General features: G+C 47.7%; 1 protein-coding gene across 8 annotated transcripts in view; it reads right to left on the bottom strand.

Moving 5' to 3' along the window:
- CACNA1C (calcium voltage-gated channel subunit alpha1 C) overlaps positions 1-24,373 on the bottom strand; it is a 2,322,072-nt gene that overhangs the window by 305,691 nt on the left and 1,992,008 nt on the right. For all 8 annotated transcript variants that reach the window (XM_069628642.1, XM_069628646.1, XM_069628641.1 and 5 more), the window contains exon 37: positions 10,483-10,579. In XM_069628642.1, coding sequence (XP_069484743.1) covers positions 10,483-10,579 — 97 coding nt within the window. The remainder of the gene's footprint in view (positions 1-10,482; positions 10,580-24,373) is intronic.

Here is a 24,373-nt window from a genome sequence, read left to right as displayed (position 1 = left end):
TATGAGGCAGTGGTCTGGTGGACCTGTGAGAACCTGTAAGCCAAGGGGAGAGGTGTAGGGCTCCAATGAAACATTCACTGATAGCCCAGAGACGGGACCAGATGCCTTCCTTGAGTAGGGAAAGTCTTTGATTAATACCTGTATTCGTTTTTGAGACAATTTTGGAGAATAATTGTGGGGAAATTTGTGTTGGCACCAACCATATTCAATTTTACTTGACTTTGGAATACAGAGCAACTGTCTGAAGAACCCCTTTAAAGCAAGAGGGGGATCCCTGTTCTTTTGGACAATTGAGCACCATACTGGCCCCTTCTGCATACCATATCTGGACCACTGGAGTTATTGGTTGTTGAGTTGGCATTCTGCTATTTTGTTTAATAAAACCTTTAAACTTCAATCTCTGTGTCTCAGTTCTGGGAGCACAGTGACGGTCAGTCATGCAAGCCGCCCATCACAAGTCATTGGATAATAATTTGGTGTAGGGACTGGTAGATGAAATTTGCGTTCATCTCCAAGTAGCAGTACGGCACACTGATCTGGTAGAGTTTTGGACTTGTTTATTACTGTTAAGACAACAGTCCTGATATAGCCTCAGACAGCTGGTCTGAGGTTATATCCGGTCAGTTACCATTATGGATTATTTCTCGCCGTAGACATGCAGTTGTTCTCCTCCCCGCTTCCTAGAAGCTTAGCAGAGTGCTCTAAATATATTTATGCTATACTTCCAGCATGTGAAAATGTATACAGAACATGCTCTGATAAGCCAAGCTGCCATTCTGTTGCATTTAGAGTGCCTTCATTATGTACAAATGTACACATTGTATCTCACATGATGTTTGCTGGAGCAGAAGAAGAATGTTTGTATGGTTGTACCCTTGCATGAGACACACACATCAGTTTTCTTTCTTTTACCCCTTCTGGATTCAAAGCAATGTATTTGCAGAAAACCTGTGAACTGCAAGCGCCCCGAGAACTGTAGGAAAAAATCCCTTACGGAACGGTTGCCAGAGGGATAAATGTATCAATTCCATTGCCGCTCTTCTCACAATGTTGCAACTTCATACCCTTAAAGGAAATAGATTTATTTTCCTTGGTACTGGTTTGGTTCTGCCTGGATGGAGTTTCCATCTCTCTCCACCCTATGAGGGTTTCTTGTCCTGGCTGCTTCTAACTCCAAGGGCTCTTGCTGTCTCTTGGGAGGCCTTCAAGGCCCTACAGGCATGGGGCTTCGTCACAGACTCTGGACAAGCAACATAGGCAATATATAGCATCAGTGTTTCCAGGACAGATGAAAAATGTAGATATTCATATGGTTCCAGGAAAACTAAACAGCACACCACAATCAATAATAAACAGGGGAACAAAGAAAGCATAGAAGGAAGGAACCAAGAAAAACCTCAACAGACATCTAAAGGAAAGCCGGGAAAAACAATAACAATATTCATAATGCCCCCTTACCAAGGAAAGGAAAGAAATGGGGAACTAAGGTTAAAAGGGCAATGCCCTCCAAGTGGAGCGGGTTTAGGAAACAACAGTACACTACTGAAATTGCCTCTTAGTGCCAAGTAAGCCAGGACCCACTGTTTGCAAATGACTGTCAAGTCGTGTCAGAGAACAAGTTGCTGCAAAGAATACATGAGTCTGGATGTCAGACTCTGAGCCAACACATGTTTTTCCACATGTTTCTTCAAGAATCATATTCTTGAAGGTAAACCATGAAAATGTAGTTCAAATAAATAATTTCTTGGTATGATTAATCCAAGGTTTGTGGACAGTCAGCTCTTAGTTTAAAAGCTGTATGGTGTGGGCTGCCTTTGGAATTGCAGCAAAGTAAAACGATTTGTTGAATGCCAAACAAACCAATTGAATTCTAATGCTTTAAAACAACATTCAGCTTTAAAAAAAGAAGTGAATTCCTTGCAACAACTCAAAACCTAGAACTCAGACTTGAATTACCCTGCTGCCTTAATAGAAATTGGACAATGAGTACAAAACTCTCACAATCGAAATGTCCATTGGGCCCTATGGTTATTTGGGGATTAGCAAACTTCATCAGTCAACACCATTTTTATATGCTTACCACATATTTGGAGCAATCACTTTAAATTGATGAAATGGGAGCCACACCCAACCTAAATTACACACTCAGGTAATGCAATGCAATGGGGAACAGTACAACAGCTAGGTGATTCAGTTTCCGTTTCGTCCAGACGTATCCGCAGGTATCAGCAGGAGAAGCAAGAAGCCAACAATAAGTACGTGTGGTAAAGGCAGGGACTGAAGCAATTACTTCACGCAATACTACCCTACCACTCATCCAACAAAGCATCCCCTGTGTAAATTAATTATATCTGAAGTATATTTGCATTAGGAAACTCCATCCTATACATGTGAAAGCTGCATTTAAAATGTGTCCGGTAACCCCTCTGTTGAATCTAGAAGTACGCCCAGTAGCCCCTCTGTGAACACTTAGAAGCTGTGTCCATCTGCATTAGAAGTGTGCCCCAATTGCAATTAAAGGTTGCGCCGAATAGCCTCTCTGAGAAAGTTGAATTTAGAAGTGTGCCCCAACTGCATATAGAAGTTGCGCCCAATAGCCTCTCCGAGGAAAGTTGAATTTAGAAGTGTGCCCCAACTACATTTAGAAGTTGCACCCCAACTGCATTTAGAAGTTGCGCCCAATAGCCTCTCTGAGAAAGTTGAATTTAGAAGTGTGTTCCAACTGCATTTAGAAGTTGCGCCCAATAGCCTCTCTGAGTAAAGTTGAATTTAGAAGTGTACCCATTTGCATTCTAGAAGTTGCGCCCAACATCCTCTCGGAGAAAACTTGAACTTAGAAGTGTACCCAATTTCACCTAGAAGCTGGGAGCCTTGCATTCAAAATGTACCCAAGTGTATTTAGAAGTTGCGCCCAATAGCCTCTCTGAGAAAGTTGAATTTTGAAGCGTACCCAATTGCATTTAGAAACTGTGACCATTTGCATTAGAAGTGTACCCAGTTGCATTTAGAAGCTGTGACCAACTGCATTTAGAAGTTGCGCCCAATAGCCTCCCTGAGAAAGTTGAATTTAGAAGTGTACCCAATTGCATGTAGAAACTGTGACCAACTGCATTTAGAAGTGTACCCAATTGCTTTTAGAAGTTGCGCCCAATAGCCTCTCTGAGGAAAGTTAAATTTAGAACTGTGCCCAATTGCATGTAGAAACTGTGACCAACTGCATTTAGAAGTGTACCCAATTGCTTTTAGAAGTTGAAGTTGCGCCCAATAGCCTCTCTTAGGAAAGTTGAATTTAGAAGTGTACCCAATTGCATGTAGTAGCCGTGACCAACTGCATTCAGAAGTGTAGCCAATTGCATTTAGAAGTTGCCCCCAATAGCCTCTCTGAGGAAAGTTGAATTTAGAAGTGTGCCCCAATTGCATTTAGAAGTTGCACCCAATTGCCTCTCTGAGGAAAGTTGAATTTAGAAGTGTGCCCCAACTGCATTTAGAAGTTGCGCCCATTAGCCTCTCCGGGAAAGTTACATTTAGAAGTGTGCCCCAACTGCATTTAGAAGTTGCGCCCATTAGCCTCTCTGGGAAAGTTGAATTTAGAAGTGTGCCCCAACTGCATTTAGAAGTTGCGCCCATTAGCCTCTCCGGGGAAAGTTGAATTTAGAAGTCTACCCATTTGCATTCTAGAAGTTGCGCCCAACATCCTCTCGGAGAAAACTTGAACTTAGAAGTGTAACCAATTTCACTTAGAAGCCGTGAGCCGTGAGCCGTGCATTAGAAATGTACCCAATTGCATCTAGAAGTTGCGCCCAATAGCCTCTCTGAGAAAGTTGAATTTAGAAGCATACCCAATTGCATTTAGAAGTTGCCCCCAATAGCCTCTCTGAGAAAGTTGAACTTAAATGTGTACCCAATTGCACTTAGAAGCTGTGACCAACTGCATTAGAAGTGTACCCAATTGCATTTAGAAGCTGTGACCATTTGCATTAGAAGTGTACCCAATTGCATTTAGAAGTTGCGCCCAACATCCTCTCTGAGAAAACCTGAACTTAGAAGAGTACCCAATTGCATGTAGAAGCTGTGACCATTTGCATTAGAAGTTACGCCCAATAGCCTCCTTGAGAAAGTTGAATTTAGAAATGTACCCAATGTATCTATTAAACTAATATCATCTCTGCCGGCAAATTGCATCTAGAGAGCATCAAATAGCCTAAATATTGTCTCTGACCTGTTGAACCTAGAAGTGCCACTAGAGGCGTGACACCCCCCCCCCACCCTCTCCCACACACCAGTCGCAGCAAAGAAACTAAAGAGGAAACGCTCCTGGTCCCCCCCAATCTCTCAGCTCTCCTCACCTCCCCTGTCTCGACCCACCACATCTCTCCTGCAATCTCCGCCTTCCCCCATGGCCTCCCCCTCCTGAAACCCCTCTCTCTTGATTTCTTACCAACTGCAACTGAATCTCCCAACTGCCCACACCCCTCCCCCAACTCCCCCTTCCCAAACTCGACCATCCTTTCACACCCAACCACCCAGCCCCTCTTGAAACCTGCCAAGTTTTCTGCCCGCCCACTATTCCCTTCTAGCATCACCCCCCTTACCCCCCGCCCCACCCTCTCCCCCACCGCCCCATCCGGCTCCAACACCGAGACCTACTTTGCCTACCGATGTGAACTGTATCCTATTTAACGGCTGTTCCGTAGCAAAAAACAAACATTGCATCTATGACCTCCTCGCCTCTGTCAAACCTGACCTAGTTTTCATCACTGAAACCTGGTTCTCCGATGACTTCGGCGCGATCGCTAGTGAAGCCTTTCCCCCTGACTACTCCCTCATCCCACTGAACCGTCCGTCCAGAGGAGGAGGGGTAGCATTTGTCTTCAAATCTCGCTTCTGCGCCTCAATCATAGACAACCAACCCTCTATCCCTTCCTGCGAATCTCTCCTCGTTAAACTTTCCCTCTCCCCATCGCTCTCACACAGCTTCCTAATAATCTACAGGCCCCCTGGCTACGATAGACAATTCACAACAACCTTTGCGATTCCATCCCCACCCTCCAACTAAACCATCCCAACCTCTCCCTCCTTGGTGACTTCAACATATGGCTCGACATTCCCACCAACCCCATGACACACTCCCTGGTTGACGGTTTAGATGCAATTAATCTCCATCCCCACATAAACGGCCCGACCCACTACAAAGGACACACGCTAGATGCCATCTTTAGCTCCAACACCCTGATTCATTTAAAGCCCCCCACTCCAATCATCTGGTCCGATCACTTCATGCTCTCGTTCGCCATCCACTCACCCGACCCTCTACCGGTACTCGCATCCGAACCGCCGAATTTACGCAAATGCTGGAAAAAAACTAATGATCACCCCGGACCTAGCCGAGGCACTCCTCCAATCTCCACCACCCATCTGCCGTCCCAATAACCAACCAGCCCCTGAGGCCTTTGACTCATGGCTCAACGCATCTCTTCTGCGACTCACACCCCCGTGTAAACCATCAACCCGCTGTGGCCCTTTCCCCAGATGGTTCACCCCTGAGTTGAAGACCACTAAACGAATTTACAAATGCCTAGAACGCAAATGGCAGAAAGAGAAACCCCACGAGAGCAGGACCACCTTGGCCCGACACCTATATCAATACAAGGCCGAAATCCGGAAAGCAAAAAAAGCCCACTACAACTCCCGAATCCTAAACAGTGAAAACCCAAGCAAAGAACTCCACAAAATCAACTCAGAATTCACCAATCCAGCTTGCAATACAACCGTCCCGACCCCCTCACAATCACTCTGCGACTCACTCTCCCTCCACTTTTACAGCATGGCTATCGAAAGAACAAAAACTCTAAATACCAAACTGGCTCTACTACAGCCTCCGGACAACCCTCTGCCCGTACAGGCAACCCCTTCAGCCGCGTCCTCTACGCAACCCACGTTTGCATCCTACAGCCCAATATCACCAGAACAATTTCTCAAACTGCTATCTGCTCGCAAACCATCCGGATCACCACTGGACCCTTGCCCAGCCACAACCCTTAAAGAAATGTTTGCCTCCACCTGCGCAGGAGAACACGCAAGATCTATCATAAATTCCTCCCTCTCCTCCGGTATCTTTCCCGACACATTTAAAATAGTGCACGTCAAACCTCTAATAAAAAAAACCTCGCTCGACCCTCTCGAGCCCAAAAACTACCGCTCAATCTCAAACACCAGGTTCCTTGCCAAACTCATTGACCGAACCGCCTACTCTCAACGAAATGCCTTTGTTGAAACCAACAACCTTCTAGACCCCGCCCAATCAGGTTTCAGATCACGTCACGGAACTGAAACCACCCTAACCTCGATCTGGGATGACCTTAAAATGACAGCAGACTCTGCGGGATGCGCCGCACTAATCCTCCTCGACCTATCGGCCGCCTTTGACACGATCAATCACTCAATCCTCCTAGACCGCCTCCACTCCCTAGGAATACGCGGAACCGCCCTTAAATGGATAGCTTCATTCCTCAAAGACAGGCACCAAATAACGACACTCTCCAGCTTTAACTCACAAGCCCGACCAGTCGACACAGGAGTCCCTCAAGGAGCATGTCTATCTGCCCTCCTGTTCAACCTCTACCTGATCACCCTCCTACCAATAATTCGCTCACACAATATCCTATGTTACAAATACGCCGACGACACTCAACTAATTCTAAAACTCCTGAACTCGAAACCCAACTCCCGACCTGACCTGGCATCCTGCCTCCTTAACATAGAACGCTGGATGACCCAAAGCCACCTCCTTTTAAACCCCTCCAAAACAGAAATCATGGTCTGCGGCAACACCGATCTTCTTCCGCACCCACTACCCTGGCCACCCGCCATGGGCAACTCACCGACACCCTCCAACACAGTGAAAAATCTTGGATGCACCCTGGACTCCGCCCTAACACTCTCACGCCAAGTCAACAATGTCTCAAAATCCTGCCACTACCACCTCAAAAACCTTAGACGCATCCTTCCATACCCCTCATTTCCCAACAGAGTCTCTGCGGTCCAATCAATCGTCATAGCAAGACTCGACTATGGAAACACCCTCTACCTCGGAATTCATGCCTACCAACTAAATAAACTCCAAAGAGCACAAAACGCGGCTGCCAAAATGCTACTGGCGCTTGGTCCAAGAGACCACGTATCCCCAGCCCTTAAGACACTGCACTGGCTTCCAGTAGCCCGCAGGGTGGCTTTCAAAACCTTATGCCTCTCCCATCGAGCACTGCATAAAACTGGACCTCCTTATCTTCAAGACAAGCTAATACCTTACCACCCCACTCGCACCCTAAAATCAAGCTCAGCCGGCCTCCTTGTAATTCCTAAGACAAACTCAGTCAGGTTAGGCGGATCGTCATTCTCAGCCCTAGCCCCAACCCCGTGGAACTCGCTCCCATCCGACATCCGCCTAACTGAAGACTTAACGGCCTTCCGCAAACTACTGAAAACCTGGCTCTCCCCCTAAAACTAATCGGTTCCAAATTAGCTTCATCACAATAACACCGACCCAGCAATCAACCCGAAGCAAAAATTTACAGCTAAATAAACTCAAATGTAAACTAAAAATACAAACAGTACTAAACGAGCAAACTAATGATGAGAGCGGATGAGCGCGGAAAGCGCAGGAGAGCGGATGAGTAAGGAGAGCGGATGAGTATGGAGATCGGATGAGTGTGGAGAGCGGATGAGTGTAGAGAGCGGATGAGTGTAGAGAGCGGATGAGTGTGGAGAGCGGATGAGTGTGGAGAGCGGATGAGTGTGGAGAGCGGATGAGTGTGGAGAGCGGATGAGTGTGTAGAACGGATGAGTATGGAGAGTGGATGAGTGTGGAGAGCGGATGTAGAGGATTAATGCGGTTGGCGGATGATTGCGGAGAGCCCATGAGTGTATATGGCCGATGAATGTGTAGGGCCGATGAGCGTGGAAGGCGGATGAGTGTGGAAGGCAGATGAGCGTGGAAGGCGGATGAGCGTGGAAGGCGGATGAGCGTGGAAGGCGGATGAGCGTGGAGGGCGGATGAGCGTGGAAGGCGGATGCGCGTGGAAGGCGGATGCGCGTGGAGGGCGGATGCGCGTGGAAGGCGGATGAGCGTGGAGGGCGGATGAGCGTGGAGGGCGGATGCGCGTGGAAGGCGGATGATTGTGGAGAGCGGATGACTGGAGAACAGATGAGTGTGGAGAGCGGATGAATGTGGAGAAAAGATGAATGTGGAAAGCAGATGGGCGTGGAGAGCATAGAGGACTAATGCGGTTGGTAGATGAGTGTCGAGGGCAGATGAGTGTGAAGGGCGGATGAGTGTGGAGAACGAACGAGTATAGAGATCAAATGAATGGTGAGGGCAGTTGAGTATAGAGAGCGGTTGAGTGTGGAGAGCTGAGGGGCGTGGAGAAAGGAGGAGCGATGAGAACGAAAAAGAGGGGAGAACGGAGGAACCTGCAGAGCGGAGGAGAGTGCAGAATGGAGGAACGTGCAGAGCGGCTGAGTGTGGAGAGCGGCTGAGTGTGGAGAGCGGCTGAGTGTGGAGTGCGGCTGAATGTGGATGAGTGTAGAGGATTAATGCGGTTGGCGGCTGAGTGTAGAGGGCCCATGAATGTGTAGGGCCGATGAGTATGGAGAGCGAATAAGTGTAAAGAGCGGACCAGTGTAGAGAGCAGACGAATACGAAGAGCGGATGAGTCTAAAAACGGATGAGTATGTAGAGCGGATGAGTGTATAGAGCGGATGAGCGTGTATAGCGGATGAGGGTGTAGAGCGGACGAGTATGGTCGAGTGCAGAGGAATAACGCGGTTGGCGGACGAGTGTGGAGGACCGATGAGTGTGGAGGACCGATGAGTGTGGAGGGCCGATGAGTGTGGAGGGCCGATGAGTGTGGAGGGCCGATAAGTGTGGAGGGCCGATGAGTGTGGAGGCTGATGAGTATGGAGAACAGATGAGTATAGAAAGCGAATGTGTATGGAGAGCGGATGGATGCGAAGAGGGGATGAGTGTGGAGAGCGGACGAGTGTGGAGAGCGGACGAGTGCGGAGAGCGGGCGAGTGCGGAGAGCGGACGAGTGCGGAAAGAGGACGACTGTGGAGAGCGGACGAGAGTGGAGAGCGGATGATGATGGAGGAGCGGCTGAATGTGCAGGAGCGGCTGAGTATGTGACCGAATATGTAAAGCGGGTGAGTATATGAAGCGGACGAGTGAGCGGTGCAGATGAGTAGGTGAGGCAGACGTGTGTGCGGTGCGGACGAATATGTGGAATAGATGAGGGTAGAGAGCGGAGGAGTGTGGAGAGCGGATGAGTGTGGAGAGCGGCTGAATGTGGAGGAGCGGTTGAGTATGTGACTGAATATGTAAAGCGGATGAGTATGTGAAGCGGACGAGTGAGCGGTCCAGATGAGAAGCTGAAGCAGACCTGTGTGGTGCGGACGAATATGTGGAATAGATGTATGCTTAGAACAAACCCGACCACTCTCAATTGCATAACGTTCGTATTATGCTTTGGAATGCATAGAACCTTTGAAAGAGCATACTTCATATCACACCCCATGCTTACTCTCTCCTTACACCACCACTCAACTAGAATACAGGGATACTATGACACCATTCGGTATAACTGTTCTCATATCAACATCTACCGCTCACTACCCATCACTGGTCTCACACCCCCAGCCAGGCGTTCTCCTCAGGCCTAACGCAGCCACTCTCGGTCTGGATAACTCCGGCCAGATCGAACACATAACCCTGATCTCTCAGCCACCACACCTACCGCTAAGAAGCAGCTACCACAGGAACTCCGCACCAGCTGCACACATACCTGGTGCGCACACGCACCTTTGGACTCTCGCTAATCCCTCCACTGACCAGAACTCCGGTTCCCAAGGGCGTTCAACCTACCAGCGCCTTCAGACCATACCAATGGTATATAAGGCGCTATATAAGTGCAAAATAACATAACATAACATTCGTTGTGTATTACATTTTCTACCATTTGTCCTTACAGCATAACATGTTCCTAAATTATTGCTAGGGTTTGTAGACAGCACTTGCATCCCGTTGGTGTTTCTTGCCCTTGTGAGTGCAGTGTTTAGGTTACCTCACACAACCCTTGAGACACCCTCCAATTTCTTTGCCTATAGGTGGACTTATTGCAGTTGGTAACTTCAACAGCAATTGTGGGTGAGGAGCTTTCATTGCTTCTGTATAATTATACAAATCTTCTGAGTGTGCACCCCACATTTCTTTTAGCTTTTGTGTAAGGACTTTCCTATCTTGCACAGCCTGGGTGTTAGCATGTTTACAATATTGATTTCAGAGGGCATGTGCTTGATGTGGCCAGACTCCCTTTGCGATCTTCAACACATGTTCCTTGCCAGTATCATCTGCCAAGTGTCCCTCCTTGACAATGTCACTTTTGTAGAGTTTAATTCTCAGCTCCCCCAGTACTCTATGCTCCTTACTTTACATGCCACTCGGTGAGGACACAGCTTTCCGAACCCCAGGGGTGGCTGAATCCGCCGAAGCAGGGTGACCACATCAAGATGCTTTATTCGGCCCCTGAAAAGCAAAATAGATAATGAGCAGGCAACACAAACAGTCTCTATTCTCTAGCAAAATAACAGTTAGGAGATACCTATATACCTATATACAGTGAATATTGTCTGATATTGTATATGTATAAGTATTTCTTTGTTTTGCCAATGTATGTCTTCTGCAGAAGAGTTAATATTCCTGTAGTACATTACTGAACATATCCTCATTCCTTTCAACCAGGCATGAGTATCACTGAAACTGAAGCAGTTTGCAATCCGAGGGAAGCAAATCTGGTAAATGGTAGAAAGAAAATGTGTTCTGGGGCTCTGAGACGAGCCTCAAGTCAGGAGTCGGGCACAAACGTGGTTGTCCTTGAATGACATCCCTTGGACTAGTCACTCTATCTCACTGTATTTAATTATGTAAAAACTACTTTGCTAGAAATTGAGAACTCAATGGTACGCAATATGCCACAATGACTAACCATAATAACAAAGTTACTCACCGTAGTGACTATCTAACTCCTAGGCCATAGTCCCCTTTCCTCCATACTTTTGGGACATTCCGTCCAGTGGGACGGGACTGGAGCACTTTTGTAAAAAACCATGAAATTGAAATATGTGCCCTTCTTCTCTTTTTACGTGGGGTACCACACGTGGCCGTAACCCCGCCCGCCTGAGCAGCGCCCCGCGCATCGTCCTTCAGTCCTTTCTATTGTCAGGTCCGAGACCTTTTTAAGCAATAATAGAGGATATTTATTAGAGGGGACGGAGGGCGGGCGTATGGAGGAAAGGGGACTATGGACTAGGAGTAAGATAGTCACTATGGTGAGTAACTTTGTTATACTCCTACGTCCCGTCCCCTTTACTCCATACTTTTGTGAGATTACCAAGCACTCCTCACAGGAAATACGGGTGGATGGAACATCCTTAATGAAAAAGGTTTTTAAGAACAGCCGAGGCCGAATTGAGCATCGGCTCTTGAGCTCAGGTCTAAGCAGTAATGCTTACCAAAAGCTGATGGGAAAGCCCACGTAGCTGCTTTGGCAACAGTTCGATGTGCTTAGAGAGCAACCAATAGCTAGGAGGCAATGCAGGTAAAGCATAAGCTTTCATGTTGACCCACAAGCAGCAAAGAGGACCACCTCTGGAGTGCCCCATTGCTGGAAAAAGTTGGAGATGATATTGCTGTTCATCTCACACTCGTTATAAAATTTATTTTCAAAAAGTTCATAACAAAGAAACAGTATGTACATAATATAACATCATGTGATATTCATAACAAAGCCAACATAACTATATACACCAGAAACCCCCCCCCTCCCACAGGAGTCACAAAACAATCAATAAACTGGTCTAATATAGTAAAAGAAATTTACCCCAAATCTTGTTAAATAATGCACTTTTCTTATCTCTCCAATACAGCACCTTCTCCATATCCGCTTAAGAGTGCATCTCTGAAATCCATTCCTCAATAGTAATAGGGTTAGATGCTTTCCAATGTCTCAAACATTTTTCCCCACCATTGCCTTTCAAAAGATCCATTTCTTCTGAGAAGTAGTCAGACCATCCAACAAATCCTCACTACCCAACACTATTGTCTTAAAATCCATATGAACCTTCTCCTCCATCATCTCACACTCGTAACCGATGCCGACTGGCGACTGAATTAATCTGCGGTCACGTTGAGGTTGACCCGGGATGTGTGGAGCCTGGAGCCAAACAATATACTGGATGGCCCAGCCCAAATTTGTATGGCAAGATGGCAAGATCCACAAGGAGAGGAGAGCCTGTCGCCCTGCTTGTTGATGTAAAACCTTGCTTTAAGAGAGGTATTCAAAATGGCCACCGTGGCCCACGGAGGTTGGTCTGCCATTATCATACACTAGTCGAAGTGCGTCACAGGAGCAAGTGGAGCAATTGTCTCCCCAGGGGAGTCAGGGGCCCTGCGTTCCATCCTAGCCTTGAAACAAAGAACCTCGGCACAGCCGGTACTGGCAGATCTAGGGTGTTTACTCGACACGTCAGGGGCTTCCCCAGAATTAGTCTCTAGTGGAGGAACCTCGGCAGAGCCAGTACTGGAAGGTCTGTGGTGCGTGACCGCCTTCTTTCGCCCACTCAACAGACCTAGTATCACCATGGCCACGCGCACGGAAAGGCTTAGGGATATACCTTACAGCCAGGACCCTTGATGAGGGACTGTCAATTCTGTTGGTGACCGATTTAGCCCCAAGCAGGGGAACCTCAGGCTTAACCCTGGTCTTATAGCTACCTCGAGAGGGGCCTTGAGCCAAGACTCGGTACAGTTAGCTCCAGATGGAGAAACCTCAGGGCGAACCCTGGTATCCAAAGCCACAGCAGAACTGGGGTCAGCCTTAGCCCCAAATGGGGAACCCTGGAAGAAGATCCAGTATTGGGAGACAACTGCTGGGCCCCTCAGAAGAGTTTCCTGTGCGTCATGCTGAGCCTAGACCAAAAGGAGTACCTAAATCAGAAGTGTTCTGCTCCCGCAGAGAACCGCAGATATTTGTGCATTTAGGCATCCTGGAAGACCACCACACTGAGCCAATCACCCTTGCGAAGAGAGGACTTTATTTGGCAGGGCGTGATCAACTTGAATCTCTCTCAGACAGACCGAAGATAGTGCGCAGGCCAGCCTGGTTGAGCATTGTGAAAGGACAGCAGTATTAGCCCCTCCCTTGCTCCATGAGGGGAACAGGTTCCACCGCTCTGAGGTATAGAAGTTTCTGTACCTCTGCTCTGAGGGAGGGCACCCCGATCTGTTGGAAGAGAGGTTTGAAGCGTGGGGTGGGAGGAAAGGGCAAGCGAAAACCCGCCTAAACAATGGACAGACCCCACCAGTCTTCGGTGATGGTTTGTCACGCCTTCAGATAAGACGAGATTCGTCCTCCCACCGAAGTGTAGTGTGACTGACAAAAAAATCATTTGGTGATTTGTCGGCAGGGAGATTAGCTGTCCCTGTCGAGGAGGCCGATGGCCGTGAGAAAAATCAGCCACCTTGCCGCTGCCGCTTAAGGCGGGCTACAAACAGGTGTTTCAGATCGGCGTGCACAGCAAAACCCTGAAACTCCCTGATCCCAGAGAAGGACCGAGTCTGGGACCCTAACCTCTAAGGGGCCTTAGCTGAAGCTGTCGCCAGGACCGACAAACGGGTCTTTGTTGTCCACATAGCGTGGAAAAGCTGCTCAGCCCCAAAAGGAACGCTCCCAGCACCAGTCGTCACGAAAATTGGTGTAAGGGAGGTACCCAAAATGGCCGCCGTGGACCAAGGAGGTTGGGCCGCCATTTAGTCAACACCTGAAGAGAACTGTGTCATAGGAGAAAATGAGGCACCTGTCCCCTCAGGGGAGTCAAGGGACTTAAGAAACACTTAGCCTTGAAACAAGGATCCTCGGCCGAGCCGGTGCTGGCAGATCTAGGATGTTTAGTGGACAACCTAGGAACTGACCCAGAATTAGCCTCCAATGGAGGAACCTCGGCAGAGCCGGTACTGGAAGGCCTGTTGCTGAACACCTTCTTTGCCCCCTTGACAGAATCGGTACCACCACAACCCCGAGCATGGAATGGTTGAGGAATGTACCCTACCGACAGGACCCTCAGAGGATCCCTCGACTCCGTTGGTACTGTATTCAGAGGAACCCTGGGTTTTAACACGGGACATATAGCTCCCTCAAGAGGGGCCTCGAGCCGTGCCTCGGTGTGACAAGCACCAGAAACTGAGACCCCAGGGCGTACCCCAGTATTAGTGTGGAAAGCTCCAGAAATGGAGACCTCAGGGCAAACCCCGGGATCCAGAGCCACAGACGAACAGAGCTGGATCTCAGCACCCAAATGGTGAACCTCGGAGCCACGTCTGGCTTTGGCAGGTCCTCTGAGGGACACTCAGAGAACACTCTGGTGCGCCTAGTAGGTCTTTGAGGCACCTCAAGGGAATCCCTGGTAACAGAGCTACACAAGCCCTTCCCGGTCATGGAATGCTCTCACCGAGCGGGGCTGCTCATCGCCATCCTCATCCGCTTAAGGCTCATCCCAATGAGGCGGGAGCAGAAGACTGTTCCTCCACGCCTACCGGTTTTAAAAGAAAAATTGAATTGGAGCAGCTGGGGCCGGGGTGGAACAGGAGTGAAAAGACGCTTGAAATACATCCTCATAGGGTCAGAGTGCATGAGCATCTGAAACTTCCCAAAAAATGAATCCTCAGCTGAGGGCTTAGGTGTCGAAGAGGAAGAAACTGCTCGTAAGGGGCCTACCCCACCCCAGAACACAAGGAGGAGGTTGCCAGGAGGGTCCACCACCGGCCGGGTCCACATAGATCAGTGGAGCAAAAGCAGGAGGGAGCGAGAAAGTATGTGGCAGCGGAGCCCACGCACGCCAGTCAAAAGAAGGGCGAAACGGGTTACTATTGCTGAATGGAATGCTCCCAGCGCCAGACGTTGCAAACGTAGGTGTAAGTGAGGTATACAAAATGGCCACCTTAGGCCACGCAGGTTGGGCCGCCATTTTGTCGCCACCTGAAGAGAACTGCGTCACATGCATAGCTGAGGCAATTGCCGCCCCAGGAGAGTCAGGGGACTTAAGTAACACTTTAGCCTTACTAGGATCCTCAGCAGAGCCGGCACTGGGTGGTCTCAGATGTTAAGTCGACATCTTCGAACCAGTCTAAAAATTAGCCTCCAACTGAGGAACCTCGAACAAGCCGTACCAGAGGGAATGCGGTCCGTGAACCCCCTCTTTGCCTCCTCGACAGAACCGGTACAACCACGACCCTGAGCAGAAGGCCTCTCAGATCTGTCGATATAGACTTTAGCCTCCACAGGAGAAACCTCAGGTTTCAACCTGGTTACAGCGGGAAAAGCTCCAGAAACAGAGACCTCAGGGTGAACCCTGGTATCCCAGCACCCAGTCGAACTGGGCTTAACTTTTAGCACTGTGATGGTGAATCTCGGAACAATGTCCGCTACTGGCAGGTCTGTCAGAACCCTCAGAGGAATCTCCGGTATGCCTGTTAGGCCCTTGGGGCACCTCAGGTGAAAACCTGGTGACAGAGCAACAAGAAAGGCCCTTAAAGTACTCCCTCATGGGGTCAGAGTGCATAAGTCTCACAAACATCCCGAAAAAGGCATCATCTGACAAAGATTTAGACACTCAGGTGGGCAGAGGCCGCTTATAAGGGGCATATCCCCACAAACGTAATGAGGAAGGCTGCCAGGAAGCAAGACCGTATGCGGTAGTGGCATCCGAGCACGCCAGTCATAAGAAGGGCGGAACGGATTCACACTGACCCGTGGAAACGGTTGTTCAACAAAAAGAAGTTTGCCAGCACCCGTCGTCGATAGTGTGGGTGTAAGGGAAGAATCCAAAATGGCCACCGTAGACCACGAGGGAGGGCCCGCCATTTTGTCCACAGCTGAAGAGAACTGCGTCACATGTGTGGATGAGACAGGTATCTCCACAGGATGGTCAGGGGACTTGATTGAAACTTTAGCCTGGACACAAGGATCCTCGGCAGAGCCGGTACTGTGGGGCCTCGGATGGTTACTTGACATCCTTAAAGGGCCCCTTGAATTGGCCTCTAAGAGAGGAACCTCAGCAAAGCTGGTAACAGAGGAGGTACGGTTAGCAATCTCTCCCTGTGCCCCCTCAACAGAACCGGTATCACAGCGAGCGTGGGAATGTTGAAGAATCCACCTCACAGATAAGACCTTAACGGGTCTCTCAGTTCTGTCTGTACACACCTTAGATTCAATGAGAGGAACCTCGGAACAGAGTCCGGTCTGTATAGCTCCCCCGAAAGGGGCCTCGAACCGTGGTTCGGTACAGAAAGCCTCAACGGAGGCATCAGGGCGCACCCCAGTGTCTGTATGGGAAGCTCCAGACAAGGAGACCTCGCAGCAAACACCGGTACCCAAAGCCTCAGCACAACTAGGCTGCCTATTAGCACCTTAGTGGTGACCACGGATCGTAATCCGGTGTCAGCAGGCCCCTCACGGGAACCCTCAGAGAAAACCCTGGTATGCCCATTAGGCCTGCGAAGCACCTCGGGGGAAACCCTGGTAGCAGAGCTCTTGAAGCCCCTCCTTGACCTGCAGGACCCCGGCCGGGGTGCCCTAAAAAGTAAGGAACTTACCTGGAGTCTCTTCTTTTCGTCGATGAAGAGTTGAAAATGCGGTGGAGGAACTCGCTAGAAGACCTCCTCCCACCGACGAAGACGACTGTGAAGTGCCCTGACCCAAAGGGAGTCGCAGTAGAAACACGAGTCCCAACGGTGATCCGGTCCCAGACACTCCAAACAGAAAGAATGGGGATCCGCCCTAGCGAAGCGACTTTCACAAGAGGAACATGAGCAAATCCCAAACGATCCGGCATAGACGGAGGACTACGTGACCGCAGAACTGGAGCAGAGAGAAGGGAAAAGAAGAAAAATGTCTTCCCCGTGATGCAAGTGCATACAGCCCCGACCGCGCGGAGAAAAGGACTGAAGGGCGATGCGCGCGGCAGAGCTCAGGAGGGCGGGGTTACGGCCATGTGCGGTACCCCGCGTAAAAAGAGAAGAAGGATACATTTTTCAATTTCATGCTTTTTTACAAAAGTGCTCCGTTCTCGTCCCACTGGACGGAATGTCCCAAAAGTATGGAGGAAAGGGGACGGGAGTAGGAGTATATGAGTACTCAATGTCACCTAATAAATGATATGTATTTGAAATGATACAATACTGTAAAATGTTTTGCTGCGGCAAAATAATACTTTAATGTTCATTCACACATCGAATCACATGAATCACAATTGTATGAGGAGATGCATGAGCATATTGAAACATTTGGAAGTCCAAGAGGAACACTATTCTGGCCCATCACCCCTACCAGTCAAACTTTAGGTCAGAATATTTTTGTACATTTCTCAATGCCACACTTTTCAGAAAATTGCATGACAGTAGGGCTTAAAAGAAAGGATTATTTCCATTAGTACACAACATTATGAACCAAGTGCAGGATTATGATTGAACCTTATAGTCAGATTCGAGGTACGATAATACTGCTACCCAGACCTGCTGAAATTCTGCCCTGTTTCCTTGCACCGCCTATGTGAGCCACTCAAATGCCACAACATTCCAAACCTTCTGTAGCCAGTCAAATTATGTAGGCCCCTGCCTTCTTTTCCATTTTTGTGCTATCCCCAGCCATGCTGCTATAAGCAGGACCAAATACCCCTTTAACTGATTTTTGGAGTACAACCTATTATCCAGGTCCCATAAGCTACACTGCCATACCTTCTCATTTACAGCATCCCAACCTGGGTATATCACTTTCAGCTGGGACTGAACCGCCAGCCCGAATGGTTGGATACTCGGACAATCCCACCAGATATGGGAACAGTTCCCAATCGCTATGCAGCCCCTAAAACATTCCGCTGAAACTGAGGAATATGTTCCACGAAGCCGCACCAGCGTATAGTGCCATTGTAGTATTCTTTTGTACCACATTTCCCTCAGTTGGATGGATCTCATCAGTTTAGGAATATTGCCCCATAGGTATTCCCATCTTTCCGTTGATATCTTGCTGCCCATCAAGGCTTCCCATCGCTGTTGGTATTGCCATTGACCCAGGGGTAGGCTTTCACTGAGAAATGTATAAAGAGAGGATACTAGATTCCGCGACCCTGAGTGGCTTGTGATAAATGTCTCGAATGGGGTTAACTGCCATGTAGCGGCTGCTTTAATATGCAGGTCGGACACCCAATGCCTCAGTTGGCAGTAGTGTAGCCTGTCCCCCTGAGGGATCCCACTCAGTTGTTTACAGTTCTCAAACAGCCTAAGTTCCTGCCTCTGGAACATATCCTGCAGTTTCATACACCACGCCACCCGCCATGCCTTGAACGATCCCTGTTCCATCCCTGGCTAGAATTGCACATTGCTAAACAGGGGTGTGAAAGGGGAGGGGGAAGTGGACAGGATGCAGCGGGCAACCAGCGAGTCTCAGATGTCTGTAACTACCCCTATGATCTTGCTATGCATACATTTGGTGGTCTATGTACTTTCCTCAACCACAATAAACATGATAGGGGGGTTGTCGCCTCTGCCTTATCTTGTTGCAGCCACACATACTGAGTGTCATCGCAAACCATTCCCTAACCACCCGCAGTTGTGCGGCCTCATAGTACTTCTGGAAATGTGGGAGCCCTAGTCCCTCCTGGCTCCTTGGTGCCGTTAGGGTATTCATCCTTACCAGGGGAGGTGGGGGTTTGTTCTGCCAGACGTACGTCGCTACAATCTTGTTGAGGGAACTAAAGAAAAGTTTAGGTACCTGGACAAGCAGGGTCTGGAAATAGTACAATATCCTCAGGAGAGCGACCATCTATACCGCACTGAGCCTCCCTAACCATGAAACCGAGAGAGGACCAGACCTCACCAACTCTGCCTTTGTTTACAGCAAAAGCTGTGGGTAGTTGGCCCCGTTTATTAGCCCCAATTAACTTGTGAGGGTGACCTCTAGGTAGGAGATCCCTGACTGTGCTTACTTTTAAGTTTGATGTGGGCCCTTATTGGCTCCAAATGATCGGGTGGACCGATATACTTTTGTTATCCCGCTACCTGCCCAAATGCCTCTAACTTGCCTACAAGTGCAGGAAGTGATTGTTTTGGGTCCGCCACCGCCACAAGCATGTCGTCAGCAAACGCAACTATTTTGTCGTCCTCCCCGCCCATGCTGATCCCCTTAATCTCTTCCACGACCCGGAGTTTAACTAATAAGGGTTCTAGGTAGAGGGCGTACCGCATTGGGCACATTGGTTACACCCGTTTCCTACCGTGTCTAACTGCTATGCTCGCGACAGGGCAACCATTAATTGCCAGTCTTATGGAGGGGGCTTGGTAATTTGTACAGACCATCCGGAGAAAACCTGACCCAAAACCCATGTGTTCCAACACGTGAAAGAGAAATGTCCATTCAACGTGGTTGAATGCTTTCTCTACATGCAAGGAAACAAGCAGGGTCGGCTGTTGGGTGATGGAAGTCTTTTAAATCAAGTGACAGACTCTGCGCATGTGGTCATGCGTCTGCCTCCCTGGTATAAATCCTGATTGGTCTGGCCCAACTAACCGCGGTGGCAGCATTGTGAGCCTATTCGCCAATATTTTTGCAAAGAGCTTTGCATCGAGGTTTATTAGCGCTATGGGTCTATACGACTCTGGCAGCATCAGTTAAACTCTTTGAAGCCCATTTACATTATATTTTTTTTAAAAATGTTTGCACAAACAAATAATGATTAACTACCAGAAAGTGTATCAATGCTGTTTTTAAATCTTTATTGTCTGTTATTTCCTACAACTTTGCACCGGCACAAGAGCAATTATCACTCGGGCAAACATAGTCTAAAAACAAACAAATTCTCTTTCAATGCATTGTTGCATTAAGGCAAAGGACTAGGACTATGGCAAACATTACCCTGGTGTCTAAAGGCATTGAAATTTGTTTTCATAAGGGCATTTTCTAGCCCTAGTGCTAATTACACTTGCGCCAATGGAAAGTATTTGTAATACCACCCATAGACTGTAATGTTAAACCTAAGAAAAGAACTCTGCCTTTTTAAGACAGCATGGCTGCTCCAGCCTCCCATAATGCACCACAGTGACAATTAGAGATAGTTCCTTTTACTAAGGTCAGGATCTTTTACTATTTTAAGATTAACGTTTCTTTAAAACCTCATTTGAAACTGTTTTTCTTCATTTATTCAACATCTTCAACTAGCGGCAGGCTTTAGGAAGTGTTTTTGTTTGTGGAAATAAGTCACTTTTCAAATTATTTTCACCTGAATCTGTTTACTTAACTTTGGTCTTCCAGCACCATGTCCATTTTATTTGATAACTGTTGCTTCTGTTGTGGAAAGGAAATCCCTGGATGGTTGACCATGAAGTGTATATTGCATCCCACTCCCCCCGACCCCCCAACCCACAGTACTATTTTATTGAGGAGTGTGGCATTTGTCAGTAAATTCCATTTAGTAGGAAGTATAGGAGAGCAAGAAAGGGCTTATGCTTAGAGCAAAAGTGACTGCATTCCTAGAATGGTATGGGATTTGCTCCGAATATTTAGCGTCTGGGCCAAAATGAGACAGTGCCAGAATGGGCGACTCCCACTTCTCTGGTGACTCTGGGACCCTTGCTGACACATCCAAGTGTTCCTGAGGACCACAGCATCCTCATCACTGCCACCGGATCATGGCTCAACGTAATCAGCCTCGACATCAAGAGCACTCCTGCCCACATGCTTGATACCAAGGGAAGACTCAAAGTCGAGATCACTCATGATGTCAGTTCATTCACTGTTGAGGTCTGAGAGGTTGAAGTCATTTGATATAGCAGTGTGCAAAAGGTACTCCATACCCATTATGGGTACAGAAGAAGAAGAATGACACTTCACAGTGGCCTATGCTCAACCAGGAAGCACATGACCCTGTTGCTCCGACTGGCAGGCTCTGTCTGGACCCTACACCTATAGAATGACTGGAATCCAGTTTTCACAGTTTGATGTCTAAGTTCACTTCAAGGATGCTTACCCTACTGAGTGGCCTTATTGTGCCAAGGCAAAGATAAGAATTATATTGAGATTGGAGTGGCTACTCGCCTCCAGCTTCAGACTTCTTTGACAGTGTCACCAACAGATGAGCCGATTATTTTTTGCGTCAACCACCTACCGAGCTGCAGTGAAACAGAACAAATATGCCAATTTTAGCTTCTCATCCCCTGAAATCTGTCATGTTGAGGTAGTGCAGCCAAAAGAACCACCTTGTCCTTTTCATGCCACCGGAGATTGTGAAGAAAGATTGTTTGGTTTCTAATCATGCTTTCTGTGTAGCAAAGGATTTTTCTGAGTTTTTGATAAATAATTATTTCCATACCATATGCACAAGAATATCTTACTGACTTGATCCGCCAACTCTGAAACCAGATATGCAATGGGTGATACAAAATCTGCCTTTCTCCAGCACATGCCTTTTTGGTTTCCACATACGGTGAAATAAGACGAAACAATATAATTCCAAGATCTTGAAATTGGTATGGTTAGATCACAAGAAGAAGATATTCAGATCATTATTGTTCCTGCAGCAGGATTAAGCATCATGTTGGCCTAAACAACACCATCAGCAATACCCTGAGAAGCTACCTTGTAAACAGAGGAACCAGAAAAGCAGATGGGGAAAGCAGCCATTTGAAGCAGCAAGGAAACCCCACCTATCACAAAGCAAAGCTAGCCCAAAACCCTTTGCCTCTTTGATAACTGTGGTAGGAAGGAGTGCATCCACCCATCTTTTAGTCTGATAGGCTATGAAAAAAGACATTTGTGCATGATTAATATTGGAATTAGGGACAACTCACAATGGTGGCCATTTCACTGCATTTATTGTGCCATTTTATTGTAGCTCACCTTGTACAGCCTGTGGCGGGTCGGAAGAAGGAGTCTGACTCATTAAGGACATGTTACTTTTCTTTAATGAAATTATTGGTAAAAGGCCTATCTTTCCCTAATACTAAAGGGATCACCCTAACCTATCTAAATCAACAAAAGGTGCTCAGCTGTCAGGAATTCCAAAAGTAGTTCTCTGCTCCTAACCTAACTCTACCTCACCCTAACACTAACATGAACAACTCAAAAAGGGGCCAAAACAATGTCTCTCTTCTCTTGGCCGTTTCTCTTCTTGCCTTCCTTCCAACAGCTTCCTTTTTCAATCAGTACATTATATTCTGGGGTTATTGATACTCAAATGTCTCTGTTTAGAATGTGTGCTTCTTTCAGTTATCGTCCGTAATAGGTTCCTGAGATTTCCTTCATGAGCTCCTGTAGCTCTTCTCATATACTTGTGAGCAGGGGTCAAGTCCTAAATATTTAAGTGGGGGACTCATCAACAAAAGCAATTGGATGTGACATCGCCAGAAATGTGCCTATCAAGGTGAAAAATGCACATTTCATTTAATTGGCTTGGCCTAACCACCCGAATTGCACAGGACGAATCACATTTGCCTTTCATAAAATCAACACACACAAAACCAAGACAGGATATTTTCTTCGAATAGTGTTTTTGAAAACGTTAAACGGTGTGCATGTTTTAAACTCCAAGAACTAACACAAATATTTTCCGTGGGCCTTGCCGTACCAAAATGGGATATTTCACATTTAGTTGTTTGTTTATTTTTCATCACGTTATATAGCACAGTGGTGAAGTGTCCGGCCTGCAAACCTGATAACTGCCCAAGGTCAGCTGTAATTCATACATTCAAAGAGGACATTCAATGTTTCTCTTTTAGCTGGGGGGGACTGAGTCCACCCTCTGCATAAAGTGGGTGGACGCCGCCCCCCCCCGCGTGTACCTTCAACTTGAGCCCTGCTTGTGAGGTTTGTAGTTTCTTTAATACCAGATTTACGACAATTTTCCTTGGAATACTTTCTCACCCTCGTGCCTTTAGTCTTATAGTGTTTATATTCTTGAGGGTTATTCTTCCCTGGATTTTGTATGACTTTATGCCAACTATGCTTTCCCCTCTCCTGGGTTCTTGGTACTGGATTGTCTATTTTCTCATTTTGTTCCCATAACAGTCTTTTTTCAAAACACTTGTCACACTGATTTGCAGTGGGCTCTCTCTTCTCCTTAAGGCTCTCTACCTGGTTGTTTTGTTCCTTCATCCTAGGGGATTTGCTTCCACTTTTGAGAAGTTTCCTATACAGCGTTATTTGTCACGTATTATATTGTCTTCCTATAACTCCAATTCTGTTCATTTAATGTTCGACTTTCATACTTGTGATTGTGCAAAGTTTCTCTCTTTCCCATACGTTGCCCCTGCAGCCTCCCACCTTTTCCATTCTCCCCCGTACCTCTTCTGATGCAGGGAAAGCTCACGGGGCTCGTCGCGCAGTTGAATCTCTGTTTCCCCAAATCCTCTTCTCTGTGTCTGGTCTAGTTGGCGACTCGTTCCAGCTCCTCTGCAGCGGAATGCCATCTATGGACGCAGGCAGCAGGGAGCTCGTAGCAATCCCTCCTCAGGCGGTCTCGGCATCGTTAGCTGGGCCCTTCGTCCTCGACGATGCAACTGTGGTCACGCGACTACCTGGTATGGGACTTTGGTTTCCCTTCAGGCAACGGTTCTCCTGTTGCAGGATTCCTCTGCTCTCTGGCATCTCAATCTAGATTTCCTCACCTGTCCAAAAGTCACAGGCTCCGCGATATCTCCCTGCTCCACCTCTACAAGGTGTAATCACATCAGGGGGCTTCCCCTGCGTACCATGCTCTTTCTCCTCCAAAAAAACGACTTGTTCCAGTTATATAAACGTTTCTTTTTAAAGAGACATTTCCGTTTTCTTTGTATGGCTGATTTTTTCCCACTTTGCTTGAAGCCAAATATAAGGATGACAAATTAGTCTTCATAGCTGGCAGTCCCATATAGGCAGATATGGTATTGGAGCTAGGGGGGTTCCTCATCCGAATGGGAGGCCTGTCCCGTAAGGGGCAGTCAATCCCATTGCGGTTACACTTGCCCATACCCCTAGGCCGGGTCTTGAAGAGTGGGGTCACCTCCCTAGCCTTAAAGGGTGTGCCTCCCCTTGGGAGAAGGGACGAATACCCGCGATTCGTCAAAACCCCCACTCCTCTTGTACCCCCCTCACTACTATTAAATCCATTCTAAAAAATACCCGTATCCCGAAACCCCTACAAAATGCTGCAAAAAATGCAGTGAAACTGTTGTTTCACCAAATCCGGTAGAACAGTCAAACAAGGTGAGTTTGATTTGAGTTACTTATAACGTGCAAAC

This window comes from Ambystoma mexicanum, chromosome 12 (assembly GCF_040938575.1).
Source record: "Ambystoma mexicanum isolate Mex_15411 chromosome 12, UKY_AmexF1_1, whole genome shotgun sequence".
Taxonomy (NCBI): Eukaryota; Metazoa; Chordata; class Amphibia; order Caudata; family Ambystomatidae; genus Ambystoma; species Ambystoma mexicanum.
The sequence above is the reverse complement of the archived record's forward strand: the minus strand, read 5'-3'. Positions and strand labels throughout refer to the sequence as shown.